The sequence below is a fragment of the Dromiciops gliroides genome, chromosome 6 (genome assembly GCF_019393635.1).
Source record: "Dromiciops gliroides isolate mDroGli1 chromosome 6, mDroGli1.pri, whole genome shotgun sequence".
NCBI classification, from domain to species: domain Eukaryota; kingdom Metazoa; phylum Chordata; class Mammalia; order Microbiotheria; family Microbiotheriidae; genus Dromiciops; species Dromiciops gliroides.
Window position 1 is genome coordinate 244,191,689 of NC_057866.1, and position 17,497 is coordinate 244,209,185.

Below are 17,497 nucleotides of genomic sequence, written 5' to 3' on the forward strand. Positions count from 1 at the left end.
TGTGGGGGTCGCAAAAATTTGGCAGCAGTAAAAGGTTATGTGTACCTATTTTATATACCTATATACCTGGGGTCATATAGAAAATTCTCGGGCAAAAAGGGGTCACAAGTGGAAAAAGTTTAAGAAGCGCTGCTCTAGAGCAAGATTGCTTTGGCCTAGTTCCCCCAATGAAAAGAGAAAGAGTGAAGCCCATAAAAGAGGGTAAAACCTGCAACACCTACCCCCACCTCCCCAGGCTTATGATGTATGAGAGCACTTTATTGAACTTAGGCCCTGAGGATGGAATTTGGAATCTGCCCTTTGCCTGAAGATAAACCCGATTGTCAAAGGTGCTAAGGATTGTCCCCTGCTTGCTGCAATCAGAGCAGCTCCCTGGTGGGTGCAGGCCGGCCTGCCCTGAGCTCCATGCACTGCTGCGGACCAGACCAGAGTCAACGATGATTCTTCTTGCTGTTCTGTTTGCCTTTGCTTCTTCACCTCATGACTCAGCATCCTGTTAAGGTAAGTTTGTGCTTCCCCCATGATTTTAAATAACAAAATCATCGGGAGGGAAGAGAGGCATATTTTTAGCTTTAAATGGACAAACAAAAAATCTCACATAAAGCCTTTCTCCAAAATGGATATGAAAGGCAGAACTGGCAAAGGGGCGGGGGTGGAAGGGAGATGTGAAACACACTTGGAATTCTGACATTCATTGAAAAGAACCCGGGCTTTCTTGGAGTTTTTAGTCTGCCAAACCAATTTGCTTTTTGCTTGAATCCCTCCATCATACTTTGCCTTGAAAAAAAAGAAGAAGAAGCAGCCTGCTCGTTTCAGGGAGCTCTGCTGTTCATTCACAGAATGTTCTCCTTCATTTGACCTTGTAAAGGGGTCTAGAGCCCTGATTTCCTCTGGAATTACTTAGCAATGCAATGCCTCAGTAGAATGTCCCCTTCAGGAAACTTAGGCCCCAGTTGAATGGGACCTCTGGGCCCTTCTCCCTAACTTCTAATAAGAAATCCCAGAGCCATGCTCATAGCATTGGCCAGTGAAGCAGGAATGGGAACTGCCTCAGAAGCCAGTGAATTTTTGATGTCATTTATCAATACCAAAACTGTAACATGACCATCAACTTGCAAGAATTACAATTATATTATTAAGTGGGAAATTTGCCATCTTTGGAAAAACCCAAATGACACTTACCCTTTCTGTTTTAAGATACAATTGATTGGTAGAGCTATTTCTGATTTAATTAAGAGACGCTGTTTCATTTTAAAAGGCCCTACTTAGCATAATGCATATTCGGTGGAGGACCATCTCAAAATAACCTTTTGTATAACTCAATGGAGCAGTGTTTCATAAACACCTTAGTATGATCCATGATCCCTGTTCAGTTTTGAAGCAAATACGACCCAGGCTAGTCATCCTAAAATATTTAAAAGAGGCCAATAACAGAAGCTTTACAAACAACCCATTCATGATCTCTTTCCCTCAGTGGGAATTATATTGAATGTATTCATGGCTTTTAAAATGCAAAGGGTATTGTGGTCCTTTCAGGTCTTTTTGTATAGCAAAAATAATTTATGAATGGAATTACCATTCTGTTGCTCAGGCTAGAGGGGATGGGTTAGAATAGATATGGGTGATTAATCTAAACTCCCCACACTAAATGTTTGTGTTCACAATATATTTTTCTTCAGTTCTGAGGTAGTGTAAAGAAAGAACACTGACCATGGAATCAGCAATCCAGGGCTTAAATTATGGCTCTGCCATTTATAATTTTTGTGACCTTGGGCAAGTCACTTAACCTCTCTGTGCCTCAAAATGAAAGATCTACAAAACGAAGATGCTGATGCAGATGTCTTTTAAGGTATCTTTCAACTCCATATCTATGATTCTATCATTCTTCTGAGTCATTTATAATGATCTAAAGCAGAAGTTGTTGGAGTCCATAACTTAGTTGTTTTTTTAATTGATCGATACAATTGTTTCCCTGTGTATTTGTTTTCATTTTCCTATGTATTCTATTTTATTTTATACATTTCAAAACATGATCCTGAGAAGTGATCTATAGGCTTTGCTAGGCTTCCAGAAGAGTCCCTGACACAAAGAAAGGGTAAAGAACCCCCAGTCTAAAGCATCAGTCCATACTTGGACAACACTTCAGATGTTCAACTGAAGTCCATGTGGCTGAGCCTGGGGAACATCTGCTGAGAAATAGAACTACAACAGATTCCAGTCTCTAACGTTAAACTCAATCATATGATTCTTTGAGAAATACTGGAGAAAGGGGTTGCTTTGGATTATCAGCTTTTCCACTTTCTGTTGATCTGGAAGCGTTTTATTAGACTTTTTAAGCACTTTCAAAGATGTTTTCTCCCAGTACTAAATACCCAATGTCACAAAATAGGGGAAGCATGTTTGGGATCGCTAATAGTTTGAGATGAACATACTGTGCATGCCAGTGTATTAATAAAGAGCACAGGACTTAACAGCTGCCCCTACCCAGACCCTGCAACCTTCTGTATTATACACTATCATGATTTAATGACAGAATTGGCACGGTCCTTTTAATAACTGACACCTATTTGTTAATAGTCCACACTCAAAACCAGTCAGTGCTCAACTTTTAACCCCAATCTGATATCCCAAGCTGCTATCCACTAAGCTTCTGATTTTGGTGGAGGGGTGGAAAAAGAAGAGGAGAAGGTGTAGGTGTTTCCTTAAAGACGGAGATGCTATTGGGGCTTAAGACAGAAGAAAGGATTAAGGACTGGTGTGGAGGTTGGGATAAACCAAGGCTATATTCCAAGGATAGAGGAATCAAAGGCTTTAAATTGTCGATCTCTTCTTATTTACACTTGTTAATAATATTCCATCATTCCCAGCCCAGGCCACATGCCTTCTAATTTTGGCTCCAAAGACCTCCTTTCCACTTTAGTACCCCTGTTTTTCCCTCTTTCCTTCCTGATTCTCTGGAATAGCTGTTGTGCCTTGATCACATTTCTTTTCTTTTCTTTTTTTCTTTTCTCTTTCTCTTTTCTTTTCTTTTTTTTTTTTTTTTGCGGGGCAATGGAAGGTTAAGGTGACTTGCCCTAGGGTCATGCAGCTAGTAAGTGTCAAGGGTCTGAGGCCAGATTTGAACTCAGGTCCTCCTGACTCCAGGGTCAGTGCTCTATCCACTGTGCCACCTAGCTGCCCCATTTTCTTTTCATTTTAAAACTATATTAATACTTTTATAATACCATAACAAAATTTCCCCCCTCCCCAGAGCAAGGTTTTGCTCAAAATCCGACAATACACTAAATAAGTCTGAAAATGTATACAGTGTACCACCCCTAAGGACCTTCAAACGGGTGGAGTAGGGCAGGTGTATCTTTTCATATCTCTTCTTTTGGAGCCACACTTGTTTCTCATAATTTTCTTGCTCACATTTCCTGTGACTGTTCTTTGATTTGCTTCACCCTTCTTGCCAGGTTTTGAAATTTGATTCCTCCCCTGGCACCTAGTAGGTGCTTAATAAATGCTTGTTGACTTATTGTCAGCGGTAGCTTGCAAGCCGCGTGTGGTTCTTTCTTCATCCTGGCGGCAAGTGCTGACACAGATCTTTGTCCTCCTTTCTCTTTTAGTCTTCACACTGCTTTCTTCCTTTTAAAAAAAATGTTGTCTCAGTCTCTGAAGTGTGGAACCAATGCTTTTTGTGTATCTTTTCCCTATCCCAGCTTCATCCTCCATTTCCCTTAGACTTTGATGCCGAACTTTCTTTTTAATTAATGCAGCCTAACTTTAAGACCATGTCAGCATACACTACTTTATATTCTAACTGCTAAAACTTTTTCTTCCCCACCACCATTAATTTTGATAACTTACATCATTTTTTTACCTGTCTGGGTAACATCCCTATATCTTGTCACTTCTAGACATTGTGTGTTTTGTTTCTTTGTCCTTTATTGTTTTAAAAACTTTCTCTCAGTTATCTCTCTCTGCTCTCAGCTGTTCCTGATTCCTTTACCCTTTATTTACCACTTTCTTCTCTCATTTCCTGGAGTTTTCCCATTGATTTCTGCTTTTACTCCAAAGCTCTACCCACTTTTAAATCATTTTGTTCTCTCTCAGATCTCAGTGTGGCTTACCTCTACCATATCTTCTTGTTTAAGCCAATTAGCTGTAATTCTATTCATTTGAGCTTGACTAAAACAGGATGGGAATCCATTTTTTTTTTAAGTGAGGCAATGGGATTAAGTGGACTTGCCCAGGGTCACACAGCTAGTAAGTGTTAAGTGTCTGAGGTCAGATTTGAACTCAGGTCCTCCTGACTCCACGGCTGGTGCTCTATCCACTGGGCCACCTAGCTGCCCCCGGGAATCCATTTTAAGCCAATTTCCTAAGAAGGTCCCCCCAAAACTAAGGAGTTTTACTGCTTCTAATTAATTCTGGGGTACCAGTTTAAAATGTCTGAATATGTATTTAAATTTCTGTTCTTGATTGTGGAAAATTCTGAACTTGGAATCATCTGACTGTGTTCAAATGTCTGATCAGTCATTTACTGTGTTGGGCTAATCAGATGACCTCTCTGGGACTCACCTGTCTCATCTGTAAAAAGAAGGGGTTGGAATTAAGTGGCCTTTGAGATCCCTTACAACTTTAAATCTGTGCTCCTATGAAATGATTTCTTTAATCTCCCAGCATGGAACACAATCTTGCGGAATAAAAAGCTAGCCACATGTGTGTAACAGAAGAGAATTAAATGAGCCCCCATGCCAGTTAGCCAAAAGTAAAGCTAGTTCAACCAGGTAAATGCTGAAGGGGTAAAAAAGATAATAGGAAAGCAGTAATAACATACTTGGGTATCTGTTCCCCACATATATGTGTATGTGTGTATGTATGTGTGTAAATATATGATACATGTATGTATGTGCATAAGTGTGTGTATATATTGTATGTGTATGTGTATATGTGTATACACACACTCTTGCAAGTACTGGGAAATTCAAATGTATGAGAAAGAAATTTTGAAAAAGGACATTCTGTTATAGTGTTTATTTAAAATTAATACCTGCCTCCTGCCCATGGCAATGGTCAAAAGGTATTCTGTTACCATGTGTTATTTTCATATTATTTTGATTAGTAGCAGAGAATCATGCTAGAATGAGAGCATTTGGAACCATCATTAGACAATACTCAGGAAAGGGACTTTTTCCACAAATAAAGTTTTTATAGCAAAATAAACCTAATATACACCCCCCCCCAAACAAGTGCACCTCACTTTTCTTGCTTTCTAGGCTGCTTCATGTATATGGTTGTAGTCAAAAGCTATTCTATTATATTGCATTGTTTTCATCTCATTTTTATCAGTATAGGAAAAATTTTTCAGAACAAAATAATTTTTTAAAAAACCAAATGAATGCTATATATGTAGGCAGCAATTGGAATGATTATTTTAAATTATATTTTATATATTTTTTTGATTACAATAATGATTATGTGGGCTGGACAAAGGCCCATTTCTGTTTTTTTGTGGAGAGGGTGGAATCAGTACCTATAATTTTACAAGGTTCAGGAAACTCCTGGTGGGGAATCTCCCTTCCCAATGCAAATCAGTAGTTGTTCCACAATTTCTAATCTTGAAGAATTGTCTGAAGCACTGATAAAGCAACTTGTCCAGGGTAACATTGCCAACCACGTGTCACACGAAGGACTTGAACTCAGGACTTCTTTCTAAGAGGCTGGTCTTCTTAACAATTCCCCCAATCTTTCTCTAAATTACTTACTGGGTGAAATCATTTTTTCCTTTAATTTAATTGAATAAAGATTTATTAAGAGCCTATTATGTGGGGCAGCTAGGTGGCGCAGTGGATAGAGCACCGGACCTGGAGTCCGGAGGACCCTGAGTTCAAATTCGGCCTCTGACACTTAACACACACTTACTAGCTGTGTGACCCTGGGCAAGTCACTTAACCCCAATTGCCTCACTTAAAAAAAAACGAGCCTATTATGTGCTAGGCAGTATGCTAAGCACTTGGGATACAAATAAAAAAAAAAGAGACTTGCCCCCAGCCATCAAAGAGCTTGCAGATTAATGGTAGGAGCTTACAAGCTAATCTTCCAACAAGTGAGGCAAGTGTCCATAATGACAAAGTTTTAATGGGCAAAGACTTTAAGGAAATGGAAGAATTAATGATAGATCAAAGGTCCAGTCACCACTGTTCACTCTTACTTTGGCAGATTCCTAGGTAAAGCGCCAAGCTCTTAGGTGAGAGAGGTAATTGGGTCATGCCCCTAATTTATTTATTTAAGCATTTCCTACTGCCATTATTTTCAGACCTCTTTTGAACAGCTATGGCCTATAAATAAAGGAATACTTTTGTTGGAGAATTATCAACTTCTATCCCCATTGTCCATCATCAGCTTAATAAACTATAAAATAAAGCATTTCTATGTATGGACTACTTAGTGCAAATTAGACACTTAATATATGCTTATTGAACTGGTTAAGTGTAGTCTATGTGTTTTTCTTCGTAGGTGCAGCTAATAGTTGGGGTGCTGTAGTAGTGTATAACTGCTCACACTGGCTTGTGCCTCCTAAGACTAGAAGAAGTCCAGGGTGCTCTTTATTAACCCAGGTATTGCTACACTTATGTGGTTAGCCTAGAGCTTTAGTTTTATTTAGTTTTTTTGAGATTAGGTCTCTCCTTATCTTACTCAGGCTAGAAGTGCAGCAACTACTCACAGACCTCATCCCCTTGATGATCAGCATGGAAGTATTAACCTGTTGTATTTCTGACAGGGGGCCTATTTACTTTTCTTTAGACAGCCTGGTGCCTCTCTGCTTCTGAGGTTGACCAAATTGATTCTACATTATTTCCAATTGGCTTTAGTCCTGTTGCACCTCAGAGCTCCCAAATTCAGCAGTCCACCAGCCTTGGCCTCCCAGTAGTAGCAGGAATTACAGGTGCGCCGCCACATGCAGCAGCCTCAGTGCTTTGTGAAGGCCTCTCTGACGCCTGCACAAGAGCACCTCTCCTACCACCATTTTTTCCCATGTCGGAGTAAGGTTTTTTTGGAAAACCCCACTGTCCAGATTTGATATAAGAGTATGATATAGCATGTAATTCCACCATTCTGTTGTAATGTGACATGTTTTCTCCTGAAAATCACCACACTGTTACAAACTATGCAATAAAAACCAGAGTTTGTGGGGAACACAATACTCAAAACCTTTCCACTGACACATTAAAAAGAAATAGGAACCTAATAAAAATGGCAGCACAGTAGTTATTGTGTTAATGGTTAAGAAATACACAAATAGTACAATAAATGGAAGCACAGTCTGTGGCCTTGAGCTGTTGTTCTGGCTGTGCCCTGGGATCCACTGGGCCTGGGCTGGTAAAGTGGTGACTACAATGGCCACTGGCAAGAGTGTGGCCTCATGGGCTGCTACCTCTGAATGTCTGAGGCTATAGCATGGGGAGGGGAGGGCTGGGTACGTGTCGACTTAACCCTTTTCCACCCATAGCTCCTATATGCACCAGCAGTATGCAATAAATACTGGCACTTTGGCTAGAAAAAGACCTGAATTTTTCTTGTGGGTGTCCAAAGAGTATAGTTTCTGAGTTATTTTGAGGTAGTAGGGTTTTCTGCCTTCTTACTATTTCCCGTGGACCAAATCTCATATAAGCAAACTCAGAATTTAAATTATCCTGATTGTTCCCCCCAATATATCAATCTGTTGGAACAAATTCACATTTCTAAAATTAAGCCATTAAGGCAGAACTGACTGTATAGGAAAGGCTCAGGCTTGCTACTCACCCATCTGGCATCTAGAATTTTTCTTTCCTTCTTTTTCCTCACATTCAGAGAAAACAGAAGATCAGTATTTGATGTCTATGCTCTGTACTGTACAGATCTAAACAGCTCTAGAATATACAACTCTTTCTAGTCCTCTCAGTTTCCAGAGCTTATGGAAGATTTAGGGGACTTAGCCATGTGTCTGTGGATCCTCTGAGAGTCAGGAGACCATATCAGAAGAAATATGGTGGAAGAAGGCTATCCATCCCTAGTCTCACCAGCCACTAAGGTTTTTTTTAAATTTTCCACTCTGGAATTTCCCTCTGTCTCAGGATGCCACTAATGGTGCTGATCCAGTGTGGATGGAAGCTTACATCTCTGCTCTCCTATTCATTGTTCCTAATGACCCACAGTGGCATGTTAGGGTCAGATGGTGGAACCCCCAGTGTCAGAGTTAATGCCAAGGCCATCCAGTGCCTGCTAGCCACATGGCAAACAGAGCTATAGCATCGCCCCCTGTTCTTCTCTTCTCCCCAGTTCTCCCAGAACTAAGCCACTCTCAAGGTCAGAAAGGAAAGGGAAATCTTGTTTACCTCCATCTATTCAGGTCTGCCTTGTTTTTCTTTTTTTTTTGGGGGGGGAGGTGAGGCAATTGGGGTTAAGTGACTTGCCCAGGGTCACACAGCTAGTAAATGTTAAGTGGCTGAGTCTGGATTTGAACTCAGGTCCTCCTGAATCCAGGGCCGGTGCTTTACCCACTGCGCCACCTAGCTGTCCCCTACCTTGTTTTTCACTGTGAGTTTGACTTACCTCTCAGAAACTTGGTGAATGGAGAAGGGCAAGTGACCCTTGCCCCCTCAAATTACCATCACCTCAGACCCTGGGATAAATAATAAATCAAAGATAAGAGGGCATGGAATGGGTGCCAGTTACCATTTGACATATGAGAAATAATCCTCTGACAGGTTAGCCTTGTTGAAGAGTTGAAGGGTTGTCTTGCTACAGACTATCTCCCTAGCCAGCGTGAAACCATCTTTACAATCCCATTATCAAGCATTCTTCCTTTTGGTTAATGCATTTTGACCACTTGGGGTATGCCCTATTGAAATCCACAAAGATACCAAAAGAGTGTAGAAAGAAGGTGGCAAAAGTGTCGTTAAAAAATATCATTTAGGGGGCAGCCAGGTGGCACAGTGGATAGAGCACCGGCCTTGGATTCAGGAGGACCTGAGTTCAAATGTGGCCTCAGACACTTGACATTTACTAGCTGTGTGACCCTGGGCAAGTCACTTAACCCCCATTGCCCCACCCAAAAGAAAATTACTTATAGAATAAAAGGTCAAAAGGACCATCAAATTAAAGTTTCATTTCTAAAGTGTTCAATTTAACATGAACTCAACATTTTAGCATAAACTCTTCAGGTGGAGGAATAGGGGTAAGCATGATAAATCATTGGATGTTGTCCAATCTAGTTCCCTCACTTTACGGATGCCGTGATGACCCAGAAGACTTAGGGGATTTGCTCTGGGCTTCCAAAGGGCTTGGATTCCAGAACCTCATCTTCCTGAGTCAGCCCGATATCTCCTGCCTCTTGTTTGGCATGGCTGGAGAGTTGTCCTCATTTAATCACTCTTCAAAAGAAGACAGTTAAGGTTTCTTTATTTTCTTGTCTTCATTTGTTTTTTAAAGGCAAGTGCCTGTGTGTGTGTGTGTGTGTGTGTGTGTGTGTGTGTGTGTATAAGAAGGTAAGGAGATGGCTTGGTTTAGTGTACTGACAGTGTGGCCCTGGACAAGTCATATCCCTTCCTATGGCCCATAGACAATTTTTTAAGACTATAAATTGCAGAGCAGTTGCTGACCTGTGTTGATAGGAGTTTCCTAGGAATTCTTATAATCACAAGTCTTAAATAAATTTTATTTTTAAAAGAGAGGGAGGGAGGTACTTAGAGATAAAAAGAAACATACATGTTGAGAAAGCCAGGAGAAGTCATTTTCCAAGGTTTGCATATTATTTCTCCCCCACCCCTCAATTTGAAAATGTATCCCTCCCTTTTGCCTGAAAAGTGTGCTGTGGTGTGTTTCTGTTTACTGGAGACTTTGTCTTTCCTGTAGCATTTTATCATAAAAGAAATACCTCTCCACCATGGAGACCAGAGTTTTCTGGCATTAATTATATGTGCATTTTTAAAAATCCTATTAAAGTGTTCCCTACTGTGCCCCCCTGTGTATAGTGCCCTGCATGACTCCCTGACCTGCTGAGCTTTAATCCTAGCCTCGATTGTAAAGCTATATTGGACTCCTTTTCTGGTCTCTGGAATCCTAGAACTTTATAGATAAAGGAACCTTGGCGATAAGCTGGATCATCTATCTAGTTACAATACCTTCATTTCACATATAAGAAACTGGGACCTGGAGAGGCAAAACAACTTGCTTGATTTCACACAGCTAGGGCAGAGAATTTTAAAAAATCGATTTAATTTATGGCTTTGTTTTTCTTTAACTTTTATCTTCACATAAATCCCCTCTCTTTTCCCCTAGCCATAGATAGAGTCATTCCATGTAACAAAGAATAAAAACAATTAGCAAAACTAAAGCAATTGTGTGCTGTCTGATAGTATCTTCAGAGTTTACATCCATTCTCCCCCACCTATGCAAAGAAGGGAGGAAGATGAATTTCTTATCTTTTCTTTGAGTCAAAACTTGGTCATTATAATTACATAATTTTGATTTTGGTTTTTTTTTACATTCACATTGTTGTAATCATGTGTATCTTGTTTCTCCTGGTTCTGCTTGCTTCATTCTGCATCGATTTCTATCTGTCTTCCCAAGCTCATTTCAGTTCCTCATAGTCATTTCTTACAGCATAGCAATATTCCATTTCATTCACTTACCAGTTTTTTGAGTCATACCTTAATTGATGGGTATCTACTCAGTTTCAGGTTCTTTGAAGAGCATTTTAAGTAAATTATTTCTATTTCTATCTTGAAGGAAGTGGGGAAACTGTTACCCCTATTGCTTTAGTCCTAGACTCTAGGGAGCTTTTGGATAAAACTTGACATTCATTTGCTCCTGCCCAGGTACCATTGCTTCATAGTTTTGAGACTGTCCAGGTCAGCCCCTTCCCTTGACAGAGGAGAAAACTGAGGCCTAAACACTGAAAGTAACTTTGCCCAGAGGTAGTAGGTAGCAAAGTAGGGGTTCAAACCCCTCAAACCCAGCTCAGATTTATCTAAATCTCATGTTCCTGCCATGAGTTGCTTGCACAAAGTTGCTTCCTTGATTTTGTGATAAGATACAACAGGAAAGCTCATTTATTTAGCGCTTTCAAAGGCAAGTTGCCATGAAACAGATCTTTACAATGCATGGGAAGGATTTGCTCATCAAACAGGCACAGTGGATTAGACTGGAGAAATGTTTAGCCTGGTTAAGAAACAATTTTTAAACACGAAATGTTTTTATTATGCCTCTTCCCACAAAACCCCTGCTAATTATAAGCTATTCTTATCAGTTCACTAAAGCCTGTTTTGCTAGAGCCTCTAGTAGGTATTAGTTATTAGATTACTTTATTTTGCTGTATATCCTTGAAGCAAAGCAAGGGGCTCCAGGGGAGAAGGTGATCAGGAAGACCTTGGGGCAGTGCTGCTTCTGGAGCCTCATGCCTGTTGGACCGTGGGGAAGTCACTTGACCTCGTGCAGTCCTCATCTTTTGGGTGTTATGGATTCCTCTGGCACTCTGTGACGCCTCTGGACCCCTTCTGAGAATCATGCATAAGGGGGACAGGGAAAAGGAAGGGAATAAGCATGAATTAAGCACCTACTATGTACCAAAGCACTGTGCTAAGCGCATTGCAAATATCTTAACAACTGTGGGAGGTAGGGGCTATTATTATTCCCATTTTATAAAGGAGAAAACTGAGACTGGGAAAGGTTAAGTGACTTTTCCAGGGTCATACAGAAAAGTAAGTATCTGAGGCAGGTTTTGAACTGAGTCATTATAATCACTGGAGCCAGCTCATAGGGCTCCCAAGAGCAAATTGTTAAATTTTCAGCAGGAGCATTTATACCTAGTAAATTGGCAAAGGCTACAAATCAGGGCTTGATTTATTATTTTGTTAGCTGTCTAGATTTAAGAGATTGATAATGAAGATTAAAAACTGGGTCCTGCGTACTTTTTTTCCTCATAAAGCTGGTGGTTAAACATTTAGGTCTCCCTGATTGCAGGTCCATTACACTGAATACCTGGTTGCCTGGAAATAAAATGTAGACATAAGAAATGATATTATGAAAGAAGAAACTGTTTGCAAACCAAAATAAATTTGGAGAATCAGGAAGCTAGGCCAACAACCTTCTGTGAGAAACAAACAAACAAACAAAACTAAATTAAAGCATGCTTTTTTACGTTTTCATTCCTTTTCCTTATCCAGGACACACGACTGGACTCTCCTTGAACAATGACAGGTTGTATAAGCTCACATACTCCACCGAAGTGCTTGTTAACCAGGCTGGAGAACCACTCCAAGATGGCGCGGGCTACAAAATCTCCTCCAACGTGGACGTTGTACTACTATGGAGGAATCCTGATGGGGACGATGACCAACTAATTAAAATCACGGTGAGAAAACCTGCATGTCTGGGGAAATCCTGGAGATGGGCAGCCCCCCAGAGGGAGTGGCCATGTGCTCCCTTGTTTGTAACCAATCACTAAATTGGATTCATGGGTTTTATCTGCCACAGAACTTGGGTCACCATATTCTGCACCACCACAAAGGTTTCCATTTCTAGGCACCACAATTTAAGGAAAACACGAACAAACTAGAGGATGTGCAAGGGAGAATGGCCAAGTTAATGAGGGAAGACATGTCATGGGGGGAGATTTAGGGGATCTGGAGGAGAGAAGGTTTGAGGGGTAAAGTAGGACATAGTAACCACCTTCAAATATTTGTGAAATAGTTCTGTAAAGATTTAGCAGAGGATCACTGAGCTGGAAGGAACCTTAGAAGCCAATGAGTCCAACCTTCTCATTCTACAGATGAGGAAACTGAGTCTGAGAGAAGGTTAACTGACTCACCCAAGGTCACACAGCTAAGTAAGGGTCTGAAGCAAGACTCGAACTCAAATATTCCTTGCTCTCAAGCTCAGAATTCAGTCCCACCTAGCAACCTCTGCTAAGAATTATTGATGCTCCTCTCTTTTACTGATCAGTCCACAGCAAGTAAACAAATGAACAAATTGGCCGTGTCATACCATGCATGCCTCATTGAGCACATTAGGTTCCCCCACCCTTCCATGAGAAGCAGCAGGCACAATCTGCCATCAGTCTTCTAACGATGCAATTCTTCCTTCCATTGATCAGGGTTGTTTTCCTTTACATTATTGTGTCAATGGTATCATTTGTTTTCTTGGTGCTACTTATTTTGCTTGTACCAGTTCAAATGTCTTCCTAAGTTTCTCCGAATTCTTTGTTTTCATTATTCCTTATTGCACAATATCCATGTACCACAATTATGAGCCCACTCTGTTTCTACTTCTTTACTATTATAAAAAGTATTGGTGTAATTTTTAAAATATATGGGACTTTTCCCTCCTTTTTTAAACCGTCTTGAAGTATCTTATATACCACCTTATAATTTTTCATGTATGTTGCTTCAGCAGGCAAAAGCAAGATTAGTGGGTAGAAGTTATAAGGAAGCAGGTATTCTCTCAAAATAAGGAAGAACATTTTAGCAATTGGAGCTGTCCAGCAATGGAACAAACAGGGCTTTACATCATAGGAAGCATTGAACCTGTGCTAAATGACCAGCTATCTAGCATGTGGTAGAAGGGATTTGAGCATGATGGAGTTTTGGGGTGACTGCTAAAATACTTTTCAGCTTTAAAAATCTATGACTTTCTGAGTCATTTTCTAGAACTCTAGTTTCCTGTTTCCTAAATTCAGTAGAGCCCTATCAAAATCTTGATGAGCATAGCTTTAGTGGCATGGAGGGATAAGGAAAACACTCCTGTGATAGGTATCTTTTTGTTAGGTAGAGACAAATGTATGATATTACACAGAAAATTATTTGATCCAGTGCAGCTGAATCTGTGGAATATTAAAGTATTTTAATGGGTTTTACTATCAGATATATTTTTGCTTCCTTATTCTTTTTGCAATAGAATGCTCATGTCTAACATCTGTATATCTTCCCAGCCTAGTTAAAACCTCAGTAGTCCTTCCCACTTTTTGAACTGTTATATACTCTATAGAAAAGATCATTCTTATTTATGCATTCACTCATTCATTCAATAAGCATTTATTCCACCCTGATCCATTGCAGATCATTGTGCTAGTTACAGGAAGAAATGCAAGTTAAATGAGACATGGTCTCTGTCTTCATGGAGCTTACGATCTAGTACAGGGGTGAGACAAAGGAAGGCAATTATGGGGCAGCTAGGTGTCGCAGTGGATAAAGCACTGGCCCTGGATTCAGGAGGACCTGAGTTCAAATCTGGCCTCAGACACTTGACTAGCTGTGTGACCCTGAGCAAGTCACTTAAACCTCATTGCCCCACAAAAAAAAAAAAAGGAAGGCAATTATTCTACCCATTATTACATGAAGGCTACATTACAGAGCTACACAATAACGCATGGTCTAATAACGTAAATTCTAAGCCAGACTGATTCTATTGACACGGGATCAGGGTGAGCTTCATGGAGAAGATAGTCCTGAGATGGGCTGTGAAGGGGAAACATTCAGGGCTTAGGGGGCAGCATGAGCAAAGGCCAAGAGAGAAGACAAGGGAGTAAGAGTGTATGCAAGGACTGTGTTTAAAGTGGCTTGTTTGGCTTGAACATCAGATACTCACAGGGGATAATGCGGGATGAGTCTAGAAAAGTAAGGTGGTGCCAGATTGGGAAGGGTCTTGACTGGCAGACAAAGGAATTGCACTTGTGCTACTCTTGTGGAAAGGATGTAAAGAGGCAGACTGGATGATAATTCACTTATAGAGATTCAGAATTGACTGAATGACTCTACTCACAAGTAATGTTTCATGGTCTGATGCCAACTCAGAAGAATTCTCCAGCGAGTAATCGTACTTGGTACAAACTGTGTTTGCAAACATTTGGATCAGTGACTTGGATCAAGACATGAATGGTGTGCTTATCTATTCTGCAGATGACATCAAGCTGGGAGGAATAGCTAACACACTGGATTACAGTCAGGATTCTAAGGGATCTGTATAAGAAAGAACACTGTGACAAATTATGAGTAAATATAACAGGGACCATCATACAACCTGATGCAAATTCAAAAGCTCAACTTCACAAGGACAGGATGGGGAGAGCATAGCTAGATAATTCATCTGACAAAGATCTGGGGGTTTTAGTGGATTGCAAGCTCAGTAGGAGCCAGCAATGTGGTACAGCATTCAGTGAGCTGCAATAGAATCATAACTTCTAGGAATAGTATCTCTATACTCTGATCTGAAGCCCGGTATTGAGTTCTGGACCACACATTTTAGGAAGACTACTGCTAGGGTGGAGATCATCCAGAGATGGACAACCAGGATGGAGAAGGGTTTCGTATACAGTCACCAAAGGGACTGGGGATGCTTTGCATCGAGTAAAGAAGACTTAGGGAAGCACAATAGCTGACTCCAAGTATTTAAACAGTGCTATGGAAGAGAAAATAGATTTGTTCTCCATAGTCCTGACAAGCGGAACTGGGAGCAGTGAATGGAAGCAGACAAATTATTGAGTCTTGATGTGGAGAAAAACTTTGCAACAATCAAGGCTATATGCAAATAGAACAGGCTGTATTGGGAGGGAGGGGCTTCTGTCCTCCATTGGGTGGCTGTAAGTCAAGACTCCGGGCCACTTTGAGCTATATGGTATAGAGGGGATTCTTTTTCACATGTAGATTGGATTCGATGTCCCTTTAAGGAACCAGAGTCCTTTCCATGAAATCCTCTAATTCCATGTGATGTTGTAGTTTTCTGAATTGTACAGATTAGAATGAGAAAGGTTTTGGGAAGTGGGAGTGGGAATCTACCTGAAGTAATCAAGAAATTGAAAACACCATAAATGAATGATCCTCAAGGCTCAGCCATCTTTAAAAATCTGTCCCCAGTCAGTTAGATATTTGATCTCAGGTGATCATCTTAACCACCTCCTTAAACCTTGTTGTCTTTGGTGAAGCCAAATCCAGGGGTGGTGGGGAGGGGTGTGTGTGTGTGTGGGGGGGGGATCCAAAGAGTTTACTTGCATTCTTCTTTACATTATAATACTGTATCCCATCTCATTTCCCATGGCTCCTTGAGGATAAAGATACAGGGTGTTTGCCTAATGTACTTTTCATTTGGTTACAGATAAAAGATGTTAATGTTGAAAATGTAAATAAAAGGGATGGAGAAAAGAACATCTTCAAGGGGAAAAAAATCTCCCAAATCATAGGAAAAAATAATTTGGCGGCTTTGCAGACACCTGTGCTTCTCCATTTGACTCGAGGAAAGGTAAGAAGCAGTTTTAAAAGGACAGCGTGTTCTTTTTTTCCTCATCCTTACCTTCACTTCTCTTCTACTTAGAGAGTACCCTGTGATGTCAATAGAAATGGAAAGGATTGCCCCAAAATAGATGTTTTAGGGACCTCTGTGAGGACATAGAGAATACTAGCCAAAGCTAATAAACCAAGGTCCACAAGTTGATCTAGTAGAAAGCAATGCAATTAATCAGGGCACTGTATTTCTTTTTATTTTCTATCCACTTAAGAGTGCTATTTCTATGAAAATATTTATAAAGAAATGTAAGTGATTGTAGAAGGAGATGTTATTCACTAATGACAGATAAGCATTAAGGAAAGTTGTATTAAATAGCAAATGAACAAAGTTTCCAAAGATGGTGAAATGTGATCACAAAAATTTAGAGATATGAACAGAATAATGATGAGAATTAGATGAGATTTAAACGGCCAATTTGATTATAGATGACTGATATCAGGCAAACAGAAAAACATGACTTTCAAAGGGTATGGCATTGCCAGGATAGGTTTAATTTTAAAATTTGATTAAGAGACTTCAGAAATCACATCCAAATTTGAAAATATTTCAATGTCAAAATAATAATAAACATGCCAGCTGGTATGTAGATAACACTTTCAGGTTTGCAAAGTGCCTTATGTATATTCTTTCTCTTATTCCTCACAATAATCCTGTGAGGTAGTTATGATAGGGGTGACCATGCCCATTATACAATTGAGGAAACTGAGGCATAAAACTGGTATGTGACTCACCCGCAGTTGCACAGCTGGTAAGTGTCACAAGTGGGTTTTTAACACAAGGCTTTTCTTGTTTCAAGTCTTGTACTCTTTTCTCAAAGAAGAACAATCTGTACTATTGTAGTATTGAATTAGGTGGCAAGTTGGGTAGAGTGCTAAGCTTAGAGCTCAAATCCTGAGACAAGCTCACTAGCTCTTTGACCCTGGGCAAGTTATTTAACTGCTCAGCCTCCGTCTCCTCATTTTTTTGCAGGGCAATAAGGGTTAAGTGACTTGCTCAGGGTCACACATCTAGTGTTAAGTGTCTGAGGTCGGATTTGAACTCAGGTCCTCCTGAATCCAGGGCTGGTGCTTTATCCACTGCACCACCTAGCTACCCCTCAGTTTCCTCATCTTTAAAATGGGAATAATAATAACATCCACCTCACAGAGTTGTGTGGATTAAATGAGATAAAAGATATAAAGGGCTTTGCAAACCT

General features: G+C 40.3%; 1 protein-coding gene across 1 annotated transcript in view; it reads left to right on the top strand.

The window, feature by feature from the left end:
• The first annotated feature begins 1,825 nt into the window (after positions 1–1,825).
• The window catches only part of LOC122732260 (microsomal triglyceride transfer protein), a 70,189-nt gene continuing 54,517 nt past the window's right edge, over positions 1,826–17,497 (top strand). The window contains 4 exon segments of the mRNA XM_043972345.1: positions 1,826–1,849; positions 6,790–6,931; positions 12,192–12,379; positions 16,114–16,257. Of these exon segments, the coding sequence (XP_043828280.1) occupies positions 1,826–1,849; positions 6,790–6,931; positions 12,192–12,379; positions 16,114–16,257 (498 nt within the window).